This window comes from Macaca nemestrina, chromosome 15, assembly GCF_043159975.1.
Source record: "Macaca nemestrina isolate mMacNem1 chromosome 15, mMacNem.hap1, whole genome shotgun sequence".
Classification (NCBI taxonomy): Eukaryota; Metazoa; Chordata; class Mammalia; order Primates; family Cercopithecidae; genus Macaca; species Macaca nemestrina.
This window is the reverse complement of record NC_092139.1, coordinates 13,059,876-13,081,743: the sequence shown is the minus strand read 5'-3', so window position 1 is coordinate 13,081,743 and position 21,868 is coordinate 13,059,876. Positions and strand designations below refer to the sequence as shown.

At 45.0% G+C, this 21,868-nt stretch overlaps 1 protein-coding gene across 1 annotated transcript in view; it reads right to left on the bottom strand.

Annotated features, from left to right (window-relative positions):
• Positions 1-21,868, bottom strand: part of LOC105470667 (ATPase phospholipid transporting 9A (putative)) — a 177,498-nt gene that overhangs the window by 97,748 nt on the left and 57,882 nt on the right. Inside the window, 4 exon segments of the mRNA XM_071079138.1 lie at positions 1,453-1,547; positions 3,515-3,566; positions 4,835-4,893; positions 20,633-20,741. Coding sequence (XP_070935239.1) covers positions 1,453-1,547; positions 3,515-3,566; positions 4,835-4,893; positions 20,633-20,741 — 315 coding nt within the window.

Sequence of the window (21,868 nt, the reverse complement as noted above, 5' to 3'; positions counted from 1 at the left end):
ACTTTTGGGAGGCTGAGGCAGGTGGATCAACTGAGGCCAGGAGTTTGAGACCATCCTGGCCAACACCACGAAACCCTGCCTCTACTAAAAATACAAATATTAGCCGGGCGCGGTGGCGGGCGCCTGTAATCCCAGCTACTCGGGAGGCTGAGGCAGGAAAATTGCTTGAACCCAGGAGGTGGAAGTTGCAGTGAGCCAAGATCACGCCACTGTACTCCACCCTGGGCAACAGAATAAGAGTCCGTCTCATAAATAAATAATAAAATAAAATTCCTGGTTTAAAATTAACAGTAATAATGGTGCTATTTCACTTTGTATTAGCCATGAAAAATCATTCATAGGGTGGCTACATTTCTTGTTATGTCAGTCCCACCAAGACGTGGACCTATCCTCCTCCCTCAGGGGACACAGTAAGGAGTGGCTTCGATACATGTGACGTGAGGACAGGGGAAGCTTCTGTGTTCCACTTCATCCTTCCAGACCACGGTGGGGCACGCCAGTCACCGGGCACTTAAGTGACACTTGACCAACTACTGCGGCCATCCTCTCAGCCAGGGCCGGCACCCCGCCATGCACACTGGGGATGCGGCAGAGAACACAACAGGCAGAGCCCGCTCACAGGGACGCTGCCTGGAAGTGAGTGAAGTGGGGATGCAGGGAGAGGAGGGCAGAAAGAGCCTCTCCGATAAGGAGACTCGTGAGCAAAAGCTCAGTGGAGCGTGGAGATGACCTGCCAGGCAGACTCGCCAGAGATCAGAGGGCTCCCGGTGGAGGAAACGACAACAGTAAACATCCAGGGACAGAATGACAGACCCGACAGGCTGGCAGGCAGAGGAGAGAAGGCCAGGCACTGAGGTCGCAGCCTCAGCAGAGAGACAAATGGGAAGGACCTGAAGACGACAGCAAGCACCGCAGAACTGATTCTCAGTAAGATGAGAAATCTTTGGAGGGTTTTTTTTTTATTTTATGATTATTACTTTTATTAGACACAGGTCTCACTATGCTGCCCAGGCTGGAGTGCAGTTGCTATTCCCAGGGACAATGACAGCTCACTAAAGCATCGAACCCATGGGCTTAAGCAATCCTCCTGACTCAGCCTCTCGAGGAGCTGGGACTACAGGTGCATGCTGCCGAGCCTGGCCTACCTTCGTAGGTTTTGAGCAGAGCAGTGACATGCTCTGGCTTACCCTTGAAATTCTGGTGAGGCACGGGGCAAGGCTCCTTACGGTTTTCAGCTTCCCACGGGACAGCGCACTGCCTACCCTCAGGATCTGCTTTTGGCCTGGCCACATCAGGGTAGCCAACTAATCCCAGGGGCTCTCCAGGACCCCACGCTCCCCCACCCGCCCCACTTCACAGCTGCCGTCCCATTCCTGGCCCCCAAGGCATTGAGTTCGAGAACCCTGCTAAGACAGGTTGCCAGCATGGGCTTCTGCAGGGAAAGCTACTCACGGCGGCCGTGGGGAGCCTCTGCGTGCAGGCCACGGGAAGCCGCAGCTTCCAGTCCGTCTCCCCATCCAGCTGATCCGTCCGCAAGAAGCATGACCCTGCGGGAAGGAAGTCGGGTGCTGTCACCTGCACCTCAAGCACCCTTCCCTCGGCAGCTCTGGGCAGCGTCTGCTCTGGTCCTTGTAAAAACAGCCAACCAATGGCCAGCGACCACAAGGGAAAATACATATCGTAACTCCCACTTCTTCCAAAATAAGCTCTGGGATCAGAAAGCTCAGAGTTCAAACCCTCACTCCACCACTCTCTCTCAGTGAGATCCCAGGCTAGTTTCTTGGCCTTGTTAAGCTCCAGTGTCTGTAAAATGTGGAGAAACGTAGACCTCACAATCTTGCTGTAGAGTTTCAGTGGAGAGATAGAACGGGGACCAGCACAGGGTGACCAGCATTCCTAGCTGTCTGGCCAGGCATCGCCAGCACCTTCTCAGGACCCAAACCACCTGAGTGCAGGTCCAGGCTCTGCCACATACTAGCTTTGTGCCCTGATAGTTGCCTATCCTCTCTGAGCCTCAGTTTCCTCGTCTGTAAAAGTGGAGACAGGGACAGTCCTGACCCTGCAGGGGTGATTCGTGCATAGAGCTCAGAACAGCACCGATCAATCCAGGCAAGCACGAGGTCATTACGGGCTGGCACATTTCAGAGGTGTATCTTTCAGTCTGACATACAGATCCATGCAAGTAGTCAGCTGTACACTCCATCAGATACAGAACACACCCCATTCACGACACTGCAGTTCAGTCTTTGAGAACTATTAACGTAGAACACACATAGTTTTGGTTTTTTTGTTTTTTTTTTTTTAAGAAAAAAAGAGCATGTCAGGGGCCCTGATAACTCCATAATGCTGTTTTCACTAAATAGAACACAAGAACAAATTTGAAGACAGAGCCGTAGTTTTTCAAAGACTGTTTTAATCTAGTGCCTTTTACCTCCTGTCCTGATTACATATCAGTATATAATTTTACTTGTACTTTAATTCCATTAATAATGAAATACGTTGCAGCATCCTCAAAGGAATACGAATGTAAATTTTTCACGTGTTCAGAAACCTCCAATCATGCCAGGTAAGAGAAAAACAACCTTATTTCCTCAGAACAGCTTAAATAACAAAAATTAAAATCAAGGCCATTTTGGCCGGTCGTGGTGGCTCACACCTGTAATTCCAGCACTTTGGGAGGCTGATGGATCACTTGAGGTCAGGAGTTCAAGACCAGCCTGGCCAACACGGTGAAACCCCATCCCTACCAAAAATATAAAAATTAGCCAGGCATGTTGGTGCACGGGAGGCTGAGGCAGGAGAATGGCTTGAACCCAGGAGGCAGAGGTTGCAGTAAGCTGAGATCATACCACCGCATTCCAGCCTGGGCGACAGAGCAAGACCCGGTCTCAAGAAAAAAAAAAAAAATTAAGGCAATTTTAGTAGACTGATAGGGTGGGCAGGCAATGGTAGCTGCCACCCTAGGGAACAACTGCAAGGAGTTAAAGGCCTTGTAGGAGACTTCAGAGATTCCCAGCCCGCAAACTCAGGCTACAATAAATAAATCAATAAGTGCTATGGGCAAGGTCCCCGACTCATGAACAAAGGGCAGAAAAGACAGCCCCCTCTCCCCAGTTTCTATACTGCCCCCACTCATGACACATCTGCTGGTATCAGCTTAGAAGAGAGAGGATTTCTGTTTACTTCTACATGTTAGAGACACTTCCTTGTCCCAGCTCCTGAGGCTGAGCTTAACACAGCCCGGAGAGGAAACCCAAGGCCACTGTATGCGTGACTTGATCAGCTGTGAGTCAGCCGGTGTTCCACAAACTGTATTTTTTAATGACCAAAATCTATGGACTTTTAAACACCAACAACACTGTTTAAAAAGAACGGTCTATTGAAAAAGATGCTTTTGATTTGCCTCCATGGCTCCAAAATGATAATCTACTTTGTGACATTTTCAAATGATTATTTTACCAAATTACCACTGAAAGGTTAATGGTTATTTTCCAAATTGATCTCAGATGTTTACCGTTTTTTTCTGATGTCCTCAGGAAGATCATGTCGGCAGGGACCCGCTGGTTCTGTGTTATGAAAAGAAAGACTGTTACTGTGAATGAATGACCATGTGCCGGGTGGGGGGAGGGAGGGTTTCCGCCTCCACCCCCAACCCCTCCTTGGGTTGTGGGGAGGGGGGACTGAAACTCACAGCCTCTTTTAAGTTTCTGCCTTTGTCAAAGACAGATTTGGGGATTTATTTTGAATCTGAAAAACCTTGCACACTGCTGCTACTTTACTAATCCCCTATCAAAATCTTATCTTGGAAAGAGAGCTTCTAGTTTTCTGGCGAATTCAACCATTACCTCCCAAAATCCCAAAAGTCTGCCTCCCCAGCTGGCTCTCTTCCAGGCTATCTGCTGAGACTCAAGACAGACCCTGCGCTCACGCTTTCTGCATCTACCAACTTCCCAGCTTGATGTTTGGCTTTTAGTGGATTTTAATAAGGAAGGAAAGTAGTAAGCAGCAACAAAAGCCATTCTCAAAAACACTGGGGGAAGCGGGGGGAGCCAGCAGCCCCCATTTAATTATGAACAGAAAAGTATGTGATAACATAGAGGGGGTTTGTGTGGTTCTTCTGAGCTACCACCCAAAAGAGTTTCACTTTACCTCAAAGCAGCTTTGAGTTCTTGGATTTAATCCTTTTAAAAGAGCATAGCTCAATTTCTACAGAAACAAGTTAAGACACAACCCTTTTCTAATCAAATATTATTCCAAGCCTCTCCAGAGCCACCCCCCAAAATCCAATACCTTCCAAATATACACACTAGAAAAAGATATGAGTGTTTGCTAAAGTAACAAACACACTGACACAGCTATTTTTTAAAATGTATTTTTGGTCTTTTTACTGTTCTCAGGTTACACTTAACCCCTGCTCCCCATAAAATAAAAAACAAGCACAATGGTTAAGTTGGGAAATACAAGCTAAAATGGCTCAAAAGGTAAATTTTATAAATATTTTAAGTGTCTATATAGTAAGTAGACTTCTAGGAAAGATTTTATTATATTTTTTTATCCCAAAATAATAAGCACATTGAACAGGAAATCAAAACTTGTACTTGTGTTTGTAAGCAGGATTTCTGGCTAACCAACACATATAAACCTTGAAAAAATATTTTTTTGTGTGTGTGTGTGTGTGTGTGTGTGTGTGTGTCTCACAGGAGATTTTTCTCCCGAGGCAAAGTTTTTGGATAGAATCCCAAAATGCATCATTCACTTCGTCTACCAGATACACAAATGACACGTTAGGACCCATGAAGTGGTATTCACACACAAGCTTCCAGATCCTGCTCACCTTTTCAACGATGATAAGGTCTCCAACTTGGATGTTAGAACTCTTCACCTTCACTGTGCCTGCAACGCAACAGGTTCAAGATACATCACCATCTTAATTCATTTCAATTCAACATGTCTTTACAGAGTGCCCAGCCTGCAAACACACAGCACACCCAGAAGTACATGCTCCCACCCGCGGCTGCCACCGACTCCAGCACCATTATCTCCTGCCTCTCCAGGAAAGGGCTCAACCACTGCAGAGGCCGCTGCAGACAAAAATGCCCACTTCACAGAGCACTGGAATAGCTCGAGCCCCTCGTGAAAGACCATTTATTTGCCTTAAGAGTGACTTAGATGGAAAGTACTGGGGGAAAAAAGTCTTAATTTTCAACACCACTTAACAGTGACTTCGATGCAAAGTACTGGGGGGAAAAAAGTCTTAATTTTCAACACCACCGAAAAGAAAGCAGCTAACTAATTCCAAAGGACTGATTTACTTTTTAATTGATAATTGCTACATGCTTTGATTGACAGGATTATGATCAGACTGTATAATTTTGCTGGATGTTTAAGCAGTAAAAGCTAACATTAAATGCTAATTCTGTGCTCAGCCCTGCACAGACTTTGACGTTTCACTTAATCTTCACAATAGCCCTCAGAAGAAGGTAGTTCCATCCCCAGCTTTCAGATGAGGAAAGGAGACTCAGGATGTTCCCCCTTCCCCCAAAGTCTCAGAGTTAGAACAGGCCAGTGCTGGGATTCACACCTGCATCTGACTCCAGAGTACAGAAGAAAAGCAGTGAGTCCCATTCAACCCAAAAAACATGGCTGGGCCAGGCACAGCGGCTCACATCGGTAATCCCAGGACTTTGGAAGGCCGAAGCAGGCAGATGGCTTGAGCCCAGGAGTTCAAAACCAGCCTGGCCACATGTCAAAACCCTGTCTCTACCAAAAATATAAAAATTAGCTGGGTGTGGTGGTACATGCCTGTAGTCCCGGCTAGTCGGGAGGCTGAGGTGTGGGAGGATCGCTTGTGCCCAGGAAATAGAGGCTGCAGTGAGCTGTGATCATGTCACTCCAGCCTGGGCAACAGTGAGACCCCATCTCAAAAAAATAAATAAATAAATAAATAAATAAACACGACTGAGGTCTGTGTCCTGGGGAACCAAGGATGAAGACAGTCCCCATATTCTCAGAGAGCTCCTAGCCTAGGAGAGGAGCTGACACAATGATTCTGCAAAGAACCAGAGAATTAATAGTTTACGTCCTGTGGCCAAGAGCCATGTCTTCCACCCTCCCAACTACTGATCCCCCTAAAAAGGCTCATAGTCTTTTGTACATGTATATTTTACGTTTTAAAACATAAGAAACATCCTCAGCTCTCGGGCCATACAAAACCAAACGCAGAGCTGAACTGGGCCCACAGCCTTTGGTTGTCAACCAAAAATCTGGCAAGCAAGACAGCCAGACAGATGCTGTTAGTGCAAAACAGCCTGCGAAATGCTGGCAGTGCACCCCGTGTACTGAGAGAGCGGGAAGGAGGGAAATTTCACCTCCTAAGAAGTACCTAGAGCAGCGCCCAGTACACAGAAGACACTTGATTATTCACTCAACACCCAGGCAGCATTTACTGAACATCTGCTGTATGCCAGGGGTTCTAAGGGCTGGGGATACATGAGACCCAATTCCAGTGGAGGGGAGGAGGCAATAAACAAATAATGGATGAAGGGGGTTGGAGGATCAGAGGGATGGCTGTCAACAAACTCTCTGTGGGAGAGTTGAGGCCAGAATTAGACGAAGGACACTGTGCTTCCAGTAACAGACGACAGGCACCCTGAGATGTGAGAAAGTGGGACAGGTGAATAGCTAACAGCATGCACACAGCCAAAGGCTAGAACTCTTTCAGCAAGATGCGAAGCATCAGGAAAGCAGGCAACAGCAAGAGATGAAAGTGGAAGGGGCCAGTTGGGGCCAGGTGGCCCCACATGCTGTGAGTGAGTCCAGAGAGGAAGAGAGAATGTATTCTGGTGATAGGTTAAATTCACATACAGGGAGCAACACCCCAAAATCTTTGTGATACTGATATCTTGTAACAAGCCTATGTAACTTACAAATGTTCAGCTAAGAGAGAGGTAAAAAGTAATTATAGCCTGGGCACCACAGTGGCTCATAATCCCAGCACTTTGGGAGGCCAAGGCGGGTGGATCGCCTGAGGTCAGGAGTTCAAGACCAGCCTGGCCAACATGGTGAAATCCAGTCTCTACTAAAAATACAAAAATTAGCCATGCATGGTGGCAGGCACGTGTAATCTCAGCTACTGAGGCAGGAGAATCGCTTGAACCCGGAGGTGGAGGTTGCAGTGAGCCAAGATCTCACCCTTGCATTCCAGACAAAACTCCATCTCAAAATTTAAAAAAAAGAGCTTAAAGACATGAAATAATCTAAGTGCACAACTCTAGATTTTTAGTGTCTCACATATTTTACATTTTAACATAATTTAATATCATTTGTTAAGGATTTCACTACCATGGAGATTTTTCAGAGGATTCCAATGTTTTCCTATTGAAACAACTCTCTTTAATCGGTTCCATAAGATTTGATTTTAACTAATTTTTGTATGTCATTAAATCTTGTCATTAAACAATTAGTAGAATTGGCATCAAAAGGTCTGATACAAACACTACTGACTTCTTTTTTTTTTTTTTTTTTTTCTTAGACAGAGTCTCACTCTGTCGCCCAGGCTGGAGTGCAGTGGCGTGATCTCGGCTCACTGCAACCTCCACCTCCCACATTCAAGCAATTCTTCTGCCTTCAGCCTCCCGAGTAGCTGGGACTACAGGCGCCTACCACCACGTCTGGCTAATTTTTGTAAGTTTTAGTAGAGACGGGGCTTCACCATATTGGCCAGGCTGTTCTCGAAGTCCTGACCTTGTGATCCACCCACCTCAGCCTCCCAAATTGCTGGGATTACAGGCATGAGCCACTGTGCCCAGTCAACACTACTGACTTCTAGAAAGCACTCAACTAACGATGGCGAGCTAGACCAACCCTCAATTGCTGGTAAGACTTCTGGACTCTCCTACTGTGAGTATCTCACCGTAAGTGAGCATCTAGCATCTAATGGCACCTCATTTTCATAAAATGTGATGCTAAACTCAATCCAATGACCGGAGCTGGCCTGCTAGAGAGAGACCCACCGGCCTCGTTTCATTATGTCTTGGGCTTTGGTCAATATATTTACAGAGAGACTGGAAAACATCCAATTAGATGACTAGAAATGGGCCAGATGCAGTGACTCACACCTATAATCTCAGCACTTTGGGAGGCTGAGACAGGTGGATCGCTTGAGCCTATTAGTTCAAGACCAGCCTGGGCAACATGGCAAGACCCTATCTCTACAGCAAACACAAAAAATTAGCCAGGTGTGGTGATGTGTGCCTGTAGTCCCAGCTACTCAGGAGACTGAGGTAGGAGGAATGCTTGAGCCCACGCAACCAAGGCTGCTGTGAGCTGAGATTGTGCCACTGCACTGCAGCCTGGGAAAAAGAACAAGACGCTGCCTCAAAAAAAAAAAAAAAAAAAAAAAAGAGAGAGAGAGAGAGAGAGGGCCGGGCACAGTGGCTCACACCTCTAATCCCAATACTTTGGGAGGCCGAGGCGGGCAGATCACCAGAGGTCAGGAGTTTGAGACCAGCCTGACCAACATGGAGAAACCCCATCTCTACTAAATACAAAATTAGCTGGATGTGGTAGCGCACACCTATAATCCCAGCTACTCGGGAGCGCTGAGGCAGGAGTATTGCTTGAACCCGGGAGGTGGAGGTTGCAGTGAGCCCAGTTTGCACCACTGCACTCCAACCTGGGCAACAAGAGCGAAACTCTGTCTCCAAAAAAAAAAAGAAAAAAGAGAGAGGAAGAAAGAGAGAAATGGGTAAAGAGAGGGTCTCATTGGCAGTACAATTTCATGGCCTGAACCAATCTTCTTGCTCCACTAGGGGCAAAAGGAAAAATAGACACAGACGCATCATTTTTCTGGGAGCTCAGGAAGGTATTACTTGAAGGAAGACCGTAAATTCAACGTGGCCCTCAGCGCCAATGAACTTTTCCTTCACTTGAGCTTGTCCCAATTTTCCCAAACATAAATTTACACATTGTCTTTGGTTTTATTACTAAAATTGATGTTGCTGGCCTGGCCCAAATGATCATGCCTGGGTTCACATCTTCAAGCTCTAGTCACAGGTTCCCTCTTAAAATCTAACTCAAAGAAGAATATATGTGTTCATTCTTATTAAATAATAATCACCTATGTACATGTGTGTATGTTAGCAGGACAGAGGACAAACTCAGGGAGATTCTCCTGAAAGAATCAGCAGGGCTTTCTCTGGTACATTTATTTTCCAAATTTTTCACATGAATTATTTTTCCATTAAGCATAAGGTTGCTTTCCTAATAAGAAAAAATAATAATAATTAAAATTAGCTCAAATTTTTTAGTGACCAGACCCAGATTTTTCCCTTCTGCAAGTGAGTCCTGATTTACGATCCATTCATTTGAACTCTGCCTCTCTCTGTCCATCTGTTCTGCCTCAACAAAAACCCCTTTAATCCTCTGTGTTTGCAGAGCAGTTTCTGAGTAACCCCAGCAGACCAATCCTTCACGCAAACACACCTACTGTACCCGACTGTCCGTCAGCCAACAGGGCTCTTGCTCCTCCTCTAAGGGAGGAAGCAGGAGCCGCACCATCGCACCATCGTGAGGTCACTTGGGTTTTTTACCCACGGTCATTCATTAGCATTTCAGTGTTTTGGGGGGATGAGCCTCGGATCTCCAGCTTGAACAAACACAGATTCCCAGACTCTCCCCTTCTGTTGAGCCACTGCAGAGTGCTGTCAATCTGGACTTCTTGCCCCATGTTGCCTTTTCTTTTGGTGATCAAAAATATGTAGTTTGGCTGGGCACAGTAGCTCCCAATCCTAGCACTTTGGGAGGCCGAGGTGGGTGGATTGCTTGAGCCCAGGAGTTTGAGACCAGCCTGCGCAGCATGGCAAAACCCTGTCTCTATTTTTCAAAAAAGTTAATTAGGCTGGGCGCGGTGGCTCACGCCTATAATCCCAGCACTTTGGGAGGCCGAGGCGGGTGGATCATGAGGTCAGGCATTCGAGACCAGCTGGCTAACTTAGTGAAACCAGGTCTCTACTAAAAATACAAAAAATTAGCCGGGCATGGTGACAGGTGCCTGTAATCCCAGCTACTTGTGAGGCTGAGGCAGGAGAATCGCTTGAACCTAGAAGGTGGAGGAGGTTGCAGTGAGCCAAGATCGTGCCACTGTACTCCAGTGCCACTGTACTCCGGGCGACAGTGCGAGACTCCGTCTCAAAAAAAGAAAAAAAAAAGTTAAATTAAATATCTATATGGTTTGGGCCTTCATGCTGGGCATGGTATGTGTGCGTGTGTGTGTGTGTGTGTGTGTGTGTGTGCATGTAATGAGAGAAAATACAAAACCAGAATGAAAAGGAGAAAAAGCACCAAGAAGAAAATTTAAAAAAGCAGATACTGTTATTTACATTCCCATATTTACTGGGAGTTTTCCACCAGCCAGGCCCTAGGCTTGGCTGTCAGTATTTGACTAAAACGTCCCCCTCTAAGGAGCTCTCAAGTTGGTAGAGAGAAAGAGGAAAAGAAAATAGAGACCAAAGTTAGAAGTGAGGAATCACTGGGCATTCAGTGGTTAGAACTGACTCCCAGAATGAAAAAATTGGTAAGGGTGTAGAAAGGGCTCAAACACATGATTTCTAACCTCACATCAACCACTGTTCTGAGTCTTCTACATTGTTGCAAAAAAGGGGAAGAACAGGATACACAGAAGCAAACTGACAGAAAGGCTCCTATGTCCTAACAAAGTAACAGGAGAAAGAAAAAACAGCACATTGATAGCAATTATTACCAATCTCAAAAAAGGGCAGGAACCCTCCCTACAGTTGATCTGGCAGGGAAGAAAATGCCCTCCCAACGCGCCTCCGGCTGGCACACTTCCCAAGCGCTCCTTAGTTTTTTGTCATTGTTCTGTTTTGGTCTCATCTTCCCCAGAGACTCCTAAGATAGAAAAAGGACCAATACACAGGGCTCTCAGCTTGGACGATGCTTTACCATTAATGTCTTAAAATTGTCAGTTTTTTTTTTTTTAACTCAAGATCTAACCATCTGATCTTAATAATTTTTGAACAAGCCCCCCCCCCCGCCCCGCACCATTTTTACTTTTCACTGGGTCCCACAAATTATGTAACTGGTCCAGAAGGCTAGTAAAAACTCCCAATAATACCTTCTTTATAAAGCGTGCAGGAAAACCTGGCCCTCTCCTAAGAACCAAGGCCACAGAACTCTGAACTTTTCCTGTAACACCCCATCTCCAAAATCAAGGCTCTAAGATTTTTTAATGCATTCGCAGAAATTCTACAAAAGGTAAGAGATTTTTGCAAAAGTTAAGCAGAAAATTCGCTGCCTGCCACATCCTAAATCATTAAAAGTCTTCTAATAAATCTATCCCTTTCAGCTTTCGCCACTTCACCCAAGTCGTCTCTCAATCAGAGTTTATAACGGGGAACAAACTTCCAATTATTAGAGCTGTTTATTTCTGTAGCGATGGACCCCAAGCCTTTCATAAGCAAACCTATTGAGCCCAAACCATGCCTTTCATGGATGACAGCTTCAGAATAAGAGCAGTTTGTCTACATTGCAGGGAGAAACCAGATGTTTCCCTTGAGTCGAAACAAGCAAATGACAATTCAGTCAAACTGCAGAACAGCCTACCAAAAAAAATTTTTTTAAATAAATTCCAGGGCACTAGTATGTGTGGGCCTATTTTTTGACCCTGAACACCTCCAACTATACTTGTATTTTTCATTGTTCATGCAGGACATTGATTGCTTTTGTAGATCTCTAACAACAATCTCCATGCACTAACCCTGGTTAATGTATTACTCTTTAACTCACACTCTAATCTAACTGTGACAGTGATGAGTTGTAAATTCTGCTTCATGTGTACATTTCCTGGGGTTGACATTAAAACGCCTCTGCAGACCCAGCAGAGTTCAGAGGTTTAAAGTTGAAATTTTCATATTCAAATAGAGTTGTCTGCCTTCCCCAAAGCCAAAGAAAAGACTGTTATTTGAAAACAGGCAAAGAGTTGAAAGGATTATTATAAATAATCACCAGCACTTCCTGGGACTTTTGTTTAAATAGTGGGAACTTAGAAAAAAAAGGCTGCAGTTTAAATGTAACGAGTTTATACCCAACAGTGGCTTTTAAAATATATAAATGGTCTTGCCGGTTTATGGTGCCCAGAAATGATGAAGCAGACGAACACCCTTACAGGGGGGAAGTACCTTTTGGGAATAACAGCGCAATTTGCAAGTTTGAGTTTTTGGTGTTTTTTTTTTTTTAATTAAACAATAGATCAGTTCACCAATTACTTGTAATAAAATGAAATTGAGTTCTCTGAAAGGAAAATTTGAACTTTGTGGATCTTGAATAACTTTATATATAAGCTGGGTACAGTGGCTCAGGCATGTAATCCCAGCACTTTGGGAGGCTGAGGCAGGTGGGTCACCTGTGGTCGGGAGTTCGAGACCAGCCTGACTGACATGGAGAAATACCATCTCTACTAAAAATACAAAATTAGCCGGGTATGGTGGTGCATGCCTGTAATCCCAGCTACTCGGAAGGCTGAGGCAGGAGAATCGCTTGAACCTGGGAGGCGGAGGTTGCAGTCAGCTGAGATCGCACCATTACACTCTAGCCTGGGCAACAAGAGCGAAACTCCATCTCAAAAAAAAAAAAAAAAAAAAAACACACACTCTATATCTGCATCAGGCAGTATGAAAAAGTATTCGCCAAAATCTGTTATAAATAAGACTCATTCATAGCTGCTGATGCTCTGAATCTTAGACAAGGGAAATTTGGGAAGGGAGTTCTTTGTTCACTGAATTGTCTTTGAGGTCCTTAGTGAAGGATCTTTGCAGCAGTTTTGCTGCAGTAACATTGAAAAGTCTATCAATACAATTCTCTTCTTTAAAAAAAATCATAACGCATATCTTAATGTTCTCCCATGTCTGGACAGAGTTTATACTTTGAAACATAAGTAGTACTTGTGTTTAGGAACGTAGAGTTTCAATTTAGTTAATTATTAGCTAAACAACTCCCCGTTAATTAATGCACCTTTCCTACATTATTATACCTTCTGATTAACCCCAATGACATACAACTCCAAAAAAGAAAAACGTGCATTCTTAGGTCTTGAAATTTAAGTCACATTAATTGCAATCCTAGATAATGGTACATGGGTTTTGTGCTACACTGAAAAAATATATCCTCAAATGGAGGTGAGATCCTTGAGGTTACAAGTGATTCTGTAAATGAGAAAGAGTGAGCAGAGGGCATCGCTTAACTATCTAGAAAGAACTGGAAAAGGAAAGCTATCAGGTCGATTTTTTATACCACATATGTAGGAGAAAGCTGAAGATACGCAAAAGAGCGTAGACCTTTGGCTTATGACTTACGGTCAGCCTGCCCAGATGTCCCCAGCAGGAAAGAAGCATCAGCAATTGTGTTAATTATGCCTCTGTTTGCACTTCTTTCAAGGCTAATTGTCTGCCTGCTTCATTTAGCCCTTGATCACAAGTTAGTCTGGGAAAGCATTCCTGGTATGAACACCCATGGAATTCATCTTGTGAAAATGCAAATCCCATTTCCCTCACCACCTGTGATAATCGAGGCAACCCCCCACCCCCATTAAACTTTTGGTTTGGGGAAGGCAAGTACAAAGAGAAATAATTCCTTCACTAATTATTTTTTTCCAGTCCAACCCAAGTCTGCTGAGTAACAAAACTAAGTTTTGCTGGATCTGCTACATCTCCAAGATCTTCTCCTTTCTGGCTTTATTTCCAGTGCCACGGAATGCTATTAATTTAGGAAGACAGCTCTATAATTAAAACCATAAAAATTCATAAAGGTCTAAGAAATGCTCTTAAGTCTCTGACGTTTAAATGTGAATTTTAAGTAGGAGGAAAAGGATGCTTGTTTATCCAAAAGCACTACCCCATGTGGTTTTCACCAGTTTGTCCATCTGACAATGAAGAGGCTAGATTGATATGTTTCTTTGGACTCAGAGATGTGTTTTAAAATGACTCAGATCTTAAAAGCACCTCTGTAGCACATGTATTAAGGCTGAACACTATAGCAACTGTTCAGATATTATATGCCAAAGTGCTGAGCTCAGCTTCTGGCACATAGTAGGTACCTTGATTTAAAGGCTAAGGTTTTACATGCAAACAAGCCTGGGTTCACATCCCAGCTCTGCCCTTTGCTAGCTCATCATCCCAGACAGGATGCTTTTCCTCTCTTTTGTTATAGGGGCCTCAGCCATGAACCTAGCAATGAGTGAGAGAAAGAAATTTTTTCCTTCCCTACATCTACACTCATAAAAGCTACCTTCACAGGGCTATCTAGAAGACTACAGACTAGGCTGGGCACGGTGGCTCTTGCCTGTAATCCCTACACTTTGGGAAGCCAAGGCAGGAGGATCATTTGAGACCAGCCTGGGCAACTTCATCTCTACAAAGAATTAAAAAGTTAGCCAGGTGTAGTGACCTGCAACTATGGTCCCAGTTACTTGGGACGCTGAGGTGGGAGAATCACTTAAGCCTGGGCATTACAGACTGCAGTGAACTGTGACTGTGCCAGTGCACTCCAGCCTGGGTAACAGAGTGAGACCCCATCTCAAAAATAAAGAACAAGAAACTACAGATTAAACCTTATCTAGCACCTGGCTAGCTGATGGCAGGTAGCCTTTCTTCATTTTTTCTCCTGCTTCCTAATTTGAACAGCAATTTTTCAAACAGCTCAGTGCCACCTTTTTCCTACAGCATGCCTGTACTGTATATGAATTCCTGAAACACAGGATCAGCCCTTCCAGAGCCTCAGGTTATTACTGGCCTGGGTGGTCTTTTCTTCTGTTCTCCCAGGAGGGAGAGGCTCAGGAAACGTAGCCTAATTGGGAACAGCAAGCTGGTGTTGGAACCTGGGTTCTGTAGCCTGCCACCCCAGCCGTCACAGGCTGCAGCCTTGCATTCGACTCGATACCCTTTTTGGAGAACTCTTTACCATGGCATGCCATCTGGGTCCTGGCCTGAGTTCCATGTTCAGGAGGGTCCCGTACTTGCTTCAATGCCCTGCTGTTGCCATCTTGAGATTCTTAATAAAATAAAGGTCCTACATGTTCATGTGCATTGGGTCCCACAAATCATGTAGCCAGTCTCGCTCTCTTCCCTCCTCTAAGACTCAAGATGAAGGTCACCTCTTCTGGAAAGACATCACCAGATTGTCTGATGGACTCCATCACCCCTGGCTCATACCTCCATTAATCCACCCAGTGACACTTAAGAAACGCCTGCTGCAATACCATCCACACTGGCCTCTCTCCACCATGCCAAGTCCCAAGGCACAATGCTGAGCTCTTCCCATGCAGGAGCTTCACTTACAGCAACCCTCTAAGGTAGGTGCCATTATGTTCCCTGATTTAGATTCATTTACTGAGAACTTAAAGGATCTACCCAGGTGGAAGCAGGACTCCTGAACCCTGGCAGAGCAAGCTCGGAACCACTACTTTCAACTCCTGGGAACGATGCTCAGAACCGAGAATGCAGTGGCCAGAAAGGGGACATTCCTTATGAGGACCACCACACTCATGCCACTTTTTGTAATTATCTGTTTACAGGCCTGAATACCTCACTGGATATGACTTCCTGGGACCCCAGGCTCTCATGTTCATCTCTGTGATGCAGAAACCTAGCATAGACTTGGTACATGATGAAGTCTCTAGTGTGTGTGTGTGTGTGTGTGTGTGTGTGTGTGTGTGTGTGTGTGTGTGTGTGTAGTGTGTGTGTGTAGTGTGTGTTTTAGAGATGGAGTCTGGCTCTGTCCCCCAGTCTAGAGTATAGCAATGTGATCATGGCTCACTGCAGTGTTCAACTCCTGGCCTCAAGCAATCCTCGTACCCCAGCCTCCTAAAGTGCTGGGATTACAGGCATGAGCCACTGTGCCCAACCAAATACTTCCTAAAATAATGACTAAAAGGGCATTTCCATGTGGATAGCTAATTTGATTATCAAAGTACTTCAAATACATCTTATTAAGCCATGGCAGTTGTATCGAAAATTAATCCAACTGATGTTGTTCGAGATACACCTTGACTGGGCACAGTGGCTCACACCTGTAATCCCAGCACTTTGGGAGGGTGAGGCGGGTGGATCACTTGAGCTCAAGAGTTCGAAACCAGCCTGGGCAACATGGCGAAACCCCATCTCTACAATTAAAAAAAAAAAAAAAAGGATAAACCTTGATTGAAATAAGATGATCTAAAATGTTGAAAACAACTAAAACAAAGTAACAGCAATAAAAAAAAACCTGTCATCCATTTTTTCCTCCCAACAATGAGTTCCTATTAATTCAGCTGTTTAAAATAAAATTACTGGCCAGGCATGGTGGCTCACACCTGTAATCCCAGACCTTTGGGAGGCCAAGGTAGGCGGGTCACTTGACCAGCCTGGCCAATATGGCAAAACCGCGTCTCTATTAAAAATACAAAAATTAGCCAGGCATGGTGGCACACACCCGTAATCCCAGCTACTTGGGTGGCTGAAGCAAGGAGAACTGCTTGAATCCAGGAGGTGGAGGTTGCAGTGAGTTGAGATCACGCTATTGCACTCTAGCCTGGGCGGCAGAGCAAGACTCCATCTCAATAAATGAACAAACAAATAAATAAAAAATAAATCTAGTTTTGAGGCCACATCTAACAAATACAAATGGAGTGACAGGATACAAAGTAACTGGCTTGAAACCAGCCTGTCCTCTTCAAAATGTCAAGATAATGAAAGACAAAGAAAACCAAGGAACTCTGCCAGGTTAGAGGAGACCAAGGAGAGAGGACAACTAAATATAACTGATGAACCCAGTCTATTCCTGAACTAAGAAAAAAATGCTATCAAAAAACATTTTAGGGACAAATGGCAAAATTTTAAAAAGGATTATAAATTAATAGCAATATACTGATGTTCAATTTTTTTGATTTTGGTAATTGTACATAACTATGTTATATAAGAGAAATGTCCTTTAAGGAATTAAGCACTTAAGTATTTAGGCACAAAAGGGAATGATGTCTGCAACTTGTCTCCAATGACCCCAGATATACCTATATGCATATGGACATGAGGGGAAAGAAAGTATTAAAAAGCAACTGTGGTCGGGTGCAGTGGCTCACACCTGTAATCCCAACATTTTGGGAGGCTGAAGTGGGCCGACTGCCTGCGGTCAGGAGTTCAAGACCAGCCTGGCTAACATGGTGAAACCCCGTCTCTACTAAAAATACAAAAATTAGCAGGGCATGGTGGTGCACACCTGTTATCCCAGCTACTCGGGAGGCTGAGGCAGGAGAATCACTTCAACCCGGGAAGCAGAGGTTGCAGTGAGCCGAGATGGCGCCACTGCACTCCAGCCTGCATGAGGAGGTTTAGAGGGAAGAAAAAACGCAACTGTGCATCCTGGGCAACATGGAAAGCCCATCCCTACAAGTAAAAAATAGAAATTTAGCAGGGCGTGGGGGTGTGCACCTGTAGTCCCAACTACTCGGAGGCTGAAGTGAGAAGACTGCTTGAACCTGGAAGGCGAAGGTTGCAGTGAGTCCAGATCCCACCACTGCACCCCAGCCCAGGTAACACAGTGAGACCCTGTCTCTAAATAAATAAATAAACAACGTGGTGAAATGTCACATTTCATGAATCTGGGTTAAGGGCATACTAGAATTCTCCATACAATTCTTGCAATTTTTTTGCTAGTTAGGAATTATTGCGAAAACAAATTTTAAAATTTAACTATAATGATACAAGTACTGCTATTACTATTCATCACAAAAGGATGTAGCAAGTAGGTAAATACCATGGCCTATAGTTTAGTGATCAAGGCATTCTGACTCCTGGACATTTTCATCCTGCAAAATACTGTTGAGAAGTACATTTTAAGGTTTCATGTGAGGCCGGGCGTGGTGGCTCATGCCTGTAATCCCAGTACTTTGGGAGGCTGAGGCAGGTGGATCACCTGAGGTCAGGAGTTCAAGACCAGCCTGGCCAACATGGTGAAACCCCGTCTCTACTAAAAATCCAAAAAAATTAGGCGGGTGCGGTGGCAGGCGCCTGTAATCCCAGCTACTGAGGAGGCTGAGGCAGGAGAATCGCTTAAAGCCGGGAGGTGGAGGTTGCAGTGAGCCAATATCGTGCCACTGCACTCTAGCTTGGGCAACAAGAGCCAAACTCTGTCTTTAAAAAAAAAAAAAAAAGAAGACTTCATGTGATAGAAAGAAAACAGTCCATCATGAATATACATATACATACTTATTTCACTTTGCTTTGGAACTTACTAAGTGAAGACGGTTAAGTTTTGCTCAAGGAAATATTATGAAGGAATTTAACAGGAAAGTTAAAAAAGGCTTCTTTTTCTCCCTCTTCCCTGCAACCTCCCAGCTTAGGTTTGCTACCCTGGCCCTCCCCCCAAAGCGTATCAAATAACTAAACTCGCCTCGATCACTTTCCAAACTGACAGTTTCTTCAGTGTTTTGTTGGGCTTTCACAACAAATTGCAGCGCCAGGGTCTGGGTTAATATTCAGAACTGTGCTCTGTTTTCCCTACAGTGGCATTGGCATGACAATGGACACCACGGGCCACAAAGGGAGACCCACAAAGGAAGACAAGGTTTTAATGCTAGAGCCATCTGCCAATTCTCCTTAGGACCTTTTCAAGAGCTGAGTGAAGTTAAAGCAAGAGCTGGGAAGGCGTGTGCAGCAGAGGGCAGAAAAATCATTCACGGGAAAAGCAATTGCAATATGAAAAGAACCAAAGGAGGGTCGAATCCTGGATGGATGAATGAATGGAATCCGAAGGCCCCTTCTCTTGAGCTCTAAAGAGATCCACCGCACTCTCTCCGATGGGGCTTTTGTTGGTTGCCAAGCGTTGTAAATGTTATAGTAAGAATATGTTATTAAGGGAGGATTTAATATACACGAACCACACACAAAAAAAGCCCTCCAGAAGGGTCTTCTGACCACTCACGCGGAAAGCCCAAGCCACCTGCCTCTGCAAAGATTACACTGATTCTTTTTCTTTTGGTAGCAACATGTTCTAAATACAGTAGTTTAGCATGAATAAAGCATTTCTTTACCAACTCTAAATTCCCCCTTCTCCCAGAGACCTGCACATTTTTAAGACCACCAACCATGACAGTGTATTCAAATACACTAGAACAAAATATTTTCATACCCTTGGGAAATATAATTAAAATCTGCATTTCTTTTAGCCCAAAACATACACCTCTGACATTTTTCCCAAAAGGAAAACTCTACTGAAAACCCCGAAGAAACCGTGGATGGACTGCCTCCTTGGAAACATAAAGCAGTCAACAGCAGTTCAGACCCTGGCTCAGGTGCTAAGTCCCTTGGCATCAAACCACCTTATCTCTTTCCAAATTCTCAATTTTCTGAAGGCAACGCGTAGCCTTTATTCCCCTCCTCCTCTTTAAACAGCATTAATCCCCGAATGGGATCAGTAATCTTAGGGGACAATCGAATAGACGTTCCATAGCCAGATTAGTAAACTTTAGGTAACATTCTCTCATTTCTGAATGCAACCTTACAGTAAATCTATTGTAATTAGAAACAGAAGTCAACACTGGCTGGGTTGTTTTGTGGCTCTTCCACCGTGTGAGTGGGTTTTTAAGATCCAGCATTTAAAATGCACATATCTTGCAAGAGGGGGTCAATGATAAAAGGATTTTCATATCCCTGGGAAATGTTATTAAAATTTCAATTTCAATTTTTTTTTTTTTTTTTTTTTTTTTTGAGATGGAGTTTCCCTCTTGTCACCCAGGCTGGAGGGCAATGGTGTGATCTTGGCTCACTGCAACCTCCGCCTCCCAGGTTCAAGTGATTCTCCTGCCTCAGCCTCTGGAGTAGCTGGGATTACAGATGAATGCCACCATGTCCAGCTAATTTTTGCATGTGTAGTACAGACAGGGTTTCCACCATGTTGGCCAAGTTAGTCTTGAACTCCTGACCTCAGGTGATCCACCCACCTCAGCCTCCCAAAGTGCGGGATTACAGGCGTGAGCCACTGTACTGGGCCAAAATTTCAATTTTTTGTTTTTGAGCCCAAAACATATAACTCTGACATACAAAACTGGTCATTTATTTTTGGATCAGACTCCATGCTCTCCAGGCCTCAATTTCCAGGATTTATAAAATGCCTTCAAAGAAATCTTCATGGATGCAGTATTTACCTAAGTCTGTTGCCTTTCTAAAGACTAAAGTAGCAACAGTTTGATGTTAAAGTAATCACTGCCAAAAGAGTATCTTTGAAAACGGTTTGCAGACTCCCATGTGAACAGCAGGGGCGCCCTCCTTCAGCCAGGAAGCAGGAAGGGAAAGGGATTAGCCAGCTGGGACGACCCCGCACAGAATGTAATTCCAGGTTGATGACACACAAGTTATTTGACAAGACCAACACCAAGAGGCCTGTGGACGCCGCCGGGGCCTGGTGGGATCCCGTCAACCTGTCATCCAGGGCAGATGGAGGCCTCCCTGGTGCTGGAGTAACCAAGTGACTGTTCTGCCACGTGGCATGCCCACACCCGCAGCCCAGGCCTTGAACTCTTCTCCCCTGACTGTCAGCGGCCTGTGATTGAGCTGCAACCCTGTGGCCCAGGAGCCAGAAGGCTGACCTCGTGCTGTGAGCCGGCTGTAGACCTGGGAGTTGACTTCCTTGTCCCGCACGTAGCATCGGATCTCCTCCACCGCCTCACGGATGACAGTGACGGCCAGGACGAAGCCCTGCAGAGAGAGACGACAGTGAGCCTTTCTACAAGCGGTGAGCCCTGCTGCAGCCAACCGTCCCCTCCTGGTGCCGGGGCAGAAAAGGCGAGAGGCCACTTGGGGGGGCAGGGGGGCAGGACCTGTGAGTTATTCCAAACGTACACACCGCTGCAAGCCCCCCTCTCTGAATCTGTCTTAGGGAACTCGCACTCCCACACACACCCTGGAGAAACACTACCTTAGAGAAACCCTCGCTGCCACACACACACAAGGACGTCCATATTCACCACCTCAGAGTGAGGGTGACACACACAGGAACACTCAAACTGTCCCTCCACAAGCAAGCGATGGTGACTATTAATACTGTCTCTCACCCACCATGTGCTGGGCACTATTGTAAGTGCACTTCAGCCTCACAACAACCCTGAGATATGCTCCTATAACTGAGCTCCCCATGCAGATGAGGAAACTGAGGCACAGAGAGGCTGAGTAATCTTGCCCAAAGACATAAAGCTGCTAAGTGATAAATGGGAACTGAAATGTAGGAAATCTTAATCTTTACTGCCACTGTATCTAGAGAAACTTTGGTGGATGGAGCCCTTAGGAGGGACCACCAGGCAACAGTTAAAAAGAGTAAGATACATCCATTGCATTCACAGAGCCCAGCAGAAAAGACCAATCTTTCAGGACATACACTGCAACCCCATTCATATAAACAGCAACAAAATTTTACACACTTAAATGTTTTCCAATTTCCTTAACTACAGGTTAGATTTCTCTGCCGGGAAGGAGACTAGGATCAGGATAGAGAGGGACTGAAAGGAGCTTCAGTCTATCTCTAATGTTTTAAGTTTTTTGTTTTGTTTGTTGGAGTCTCGTGTTTTGTTTGTTGGAGTCTCGCTCTCTCGATAGAGAGTGCAGTGGCTCCATCTCGGCTCACTGCATCATCCGCCTCCCGGGTTCAACCAATTCTCTTGCCTCAGCCTCTCGAGTAGCTGGGACTACAGGCACGCACCACCACACCCAGCTAATTTTTGTATTTTTAGTAGACACAGAGCTTCACCATGTTGGCCAGGATGGTCTCAATCTCTTGACCTCGTGACCAGCCCACCTTGGCCTCCCAAAGTGCTGGGATTACAGTGTTT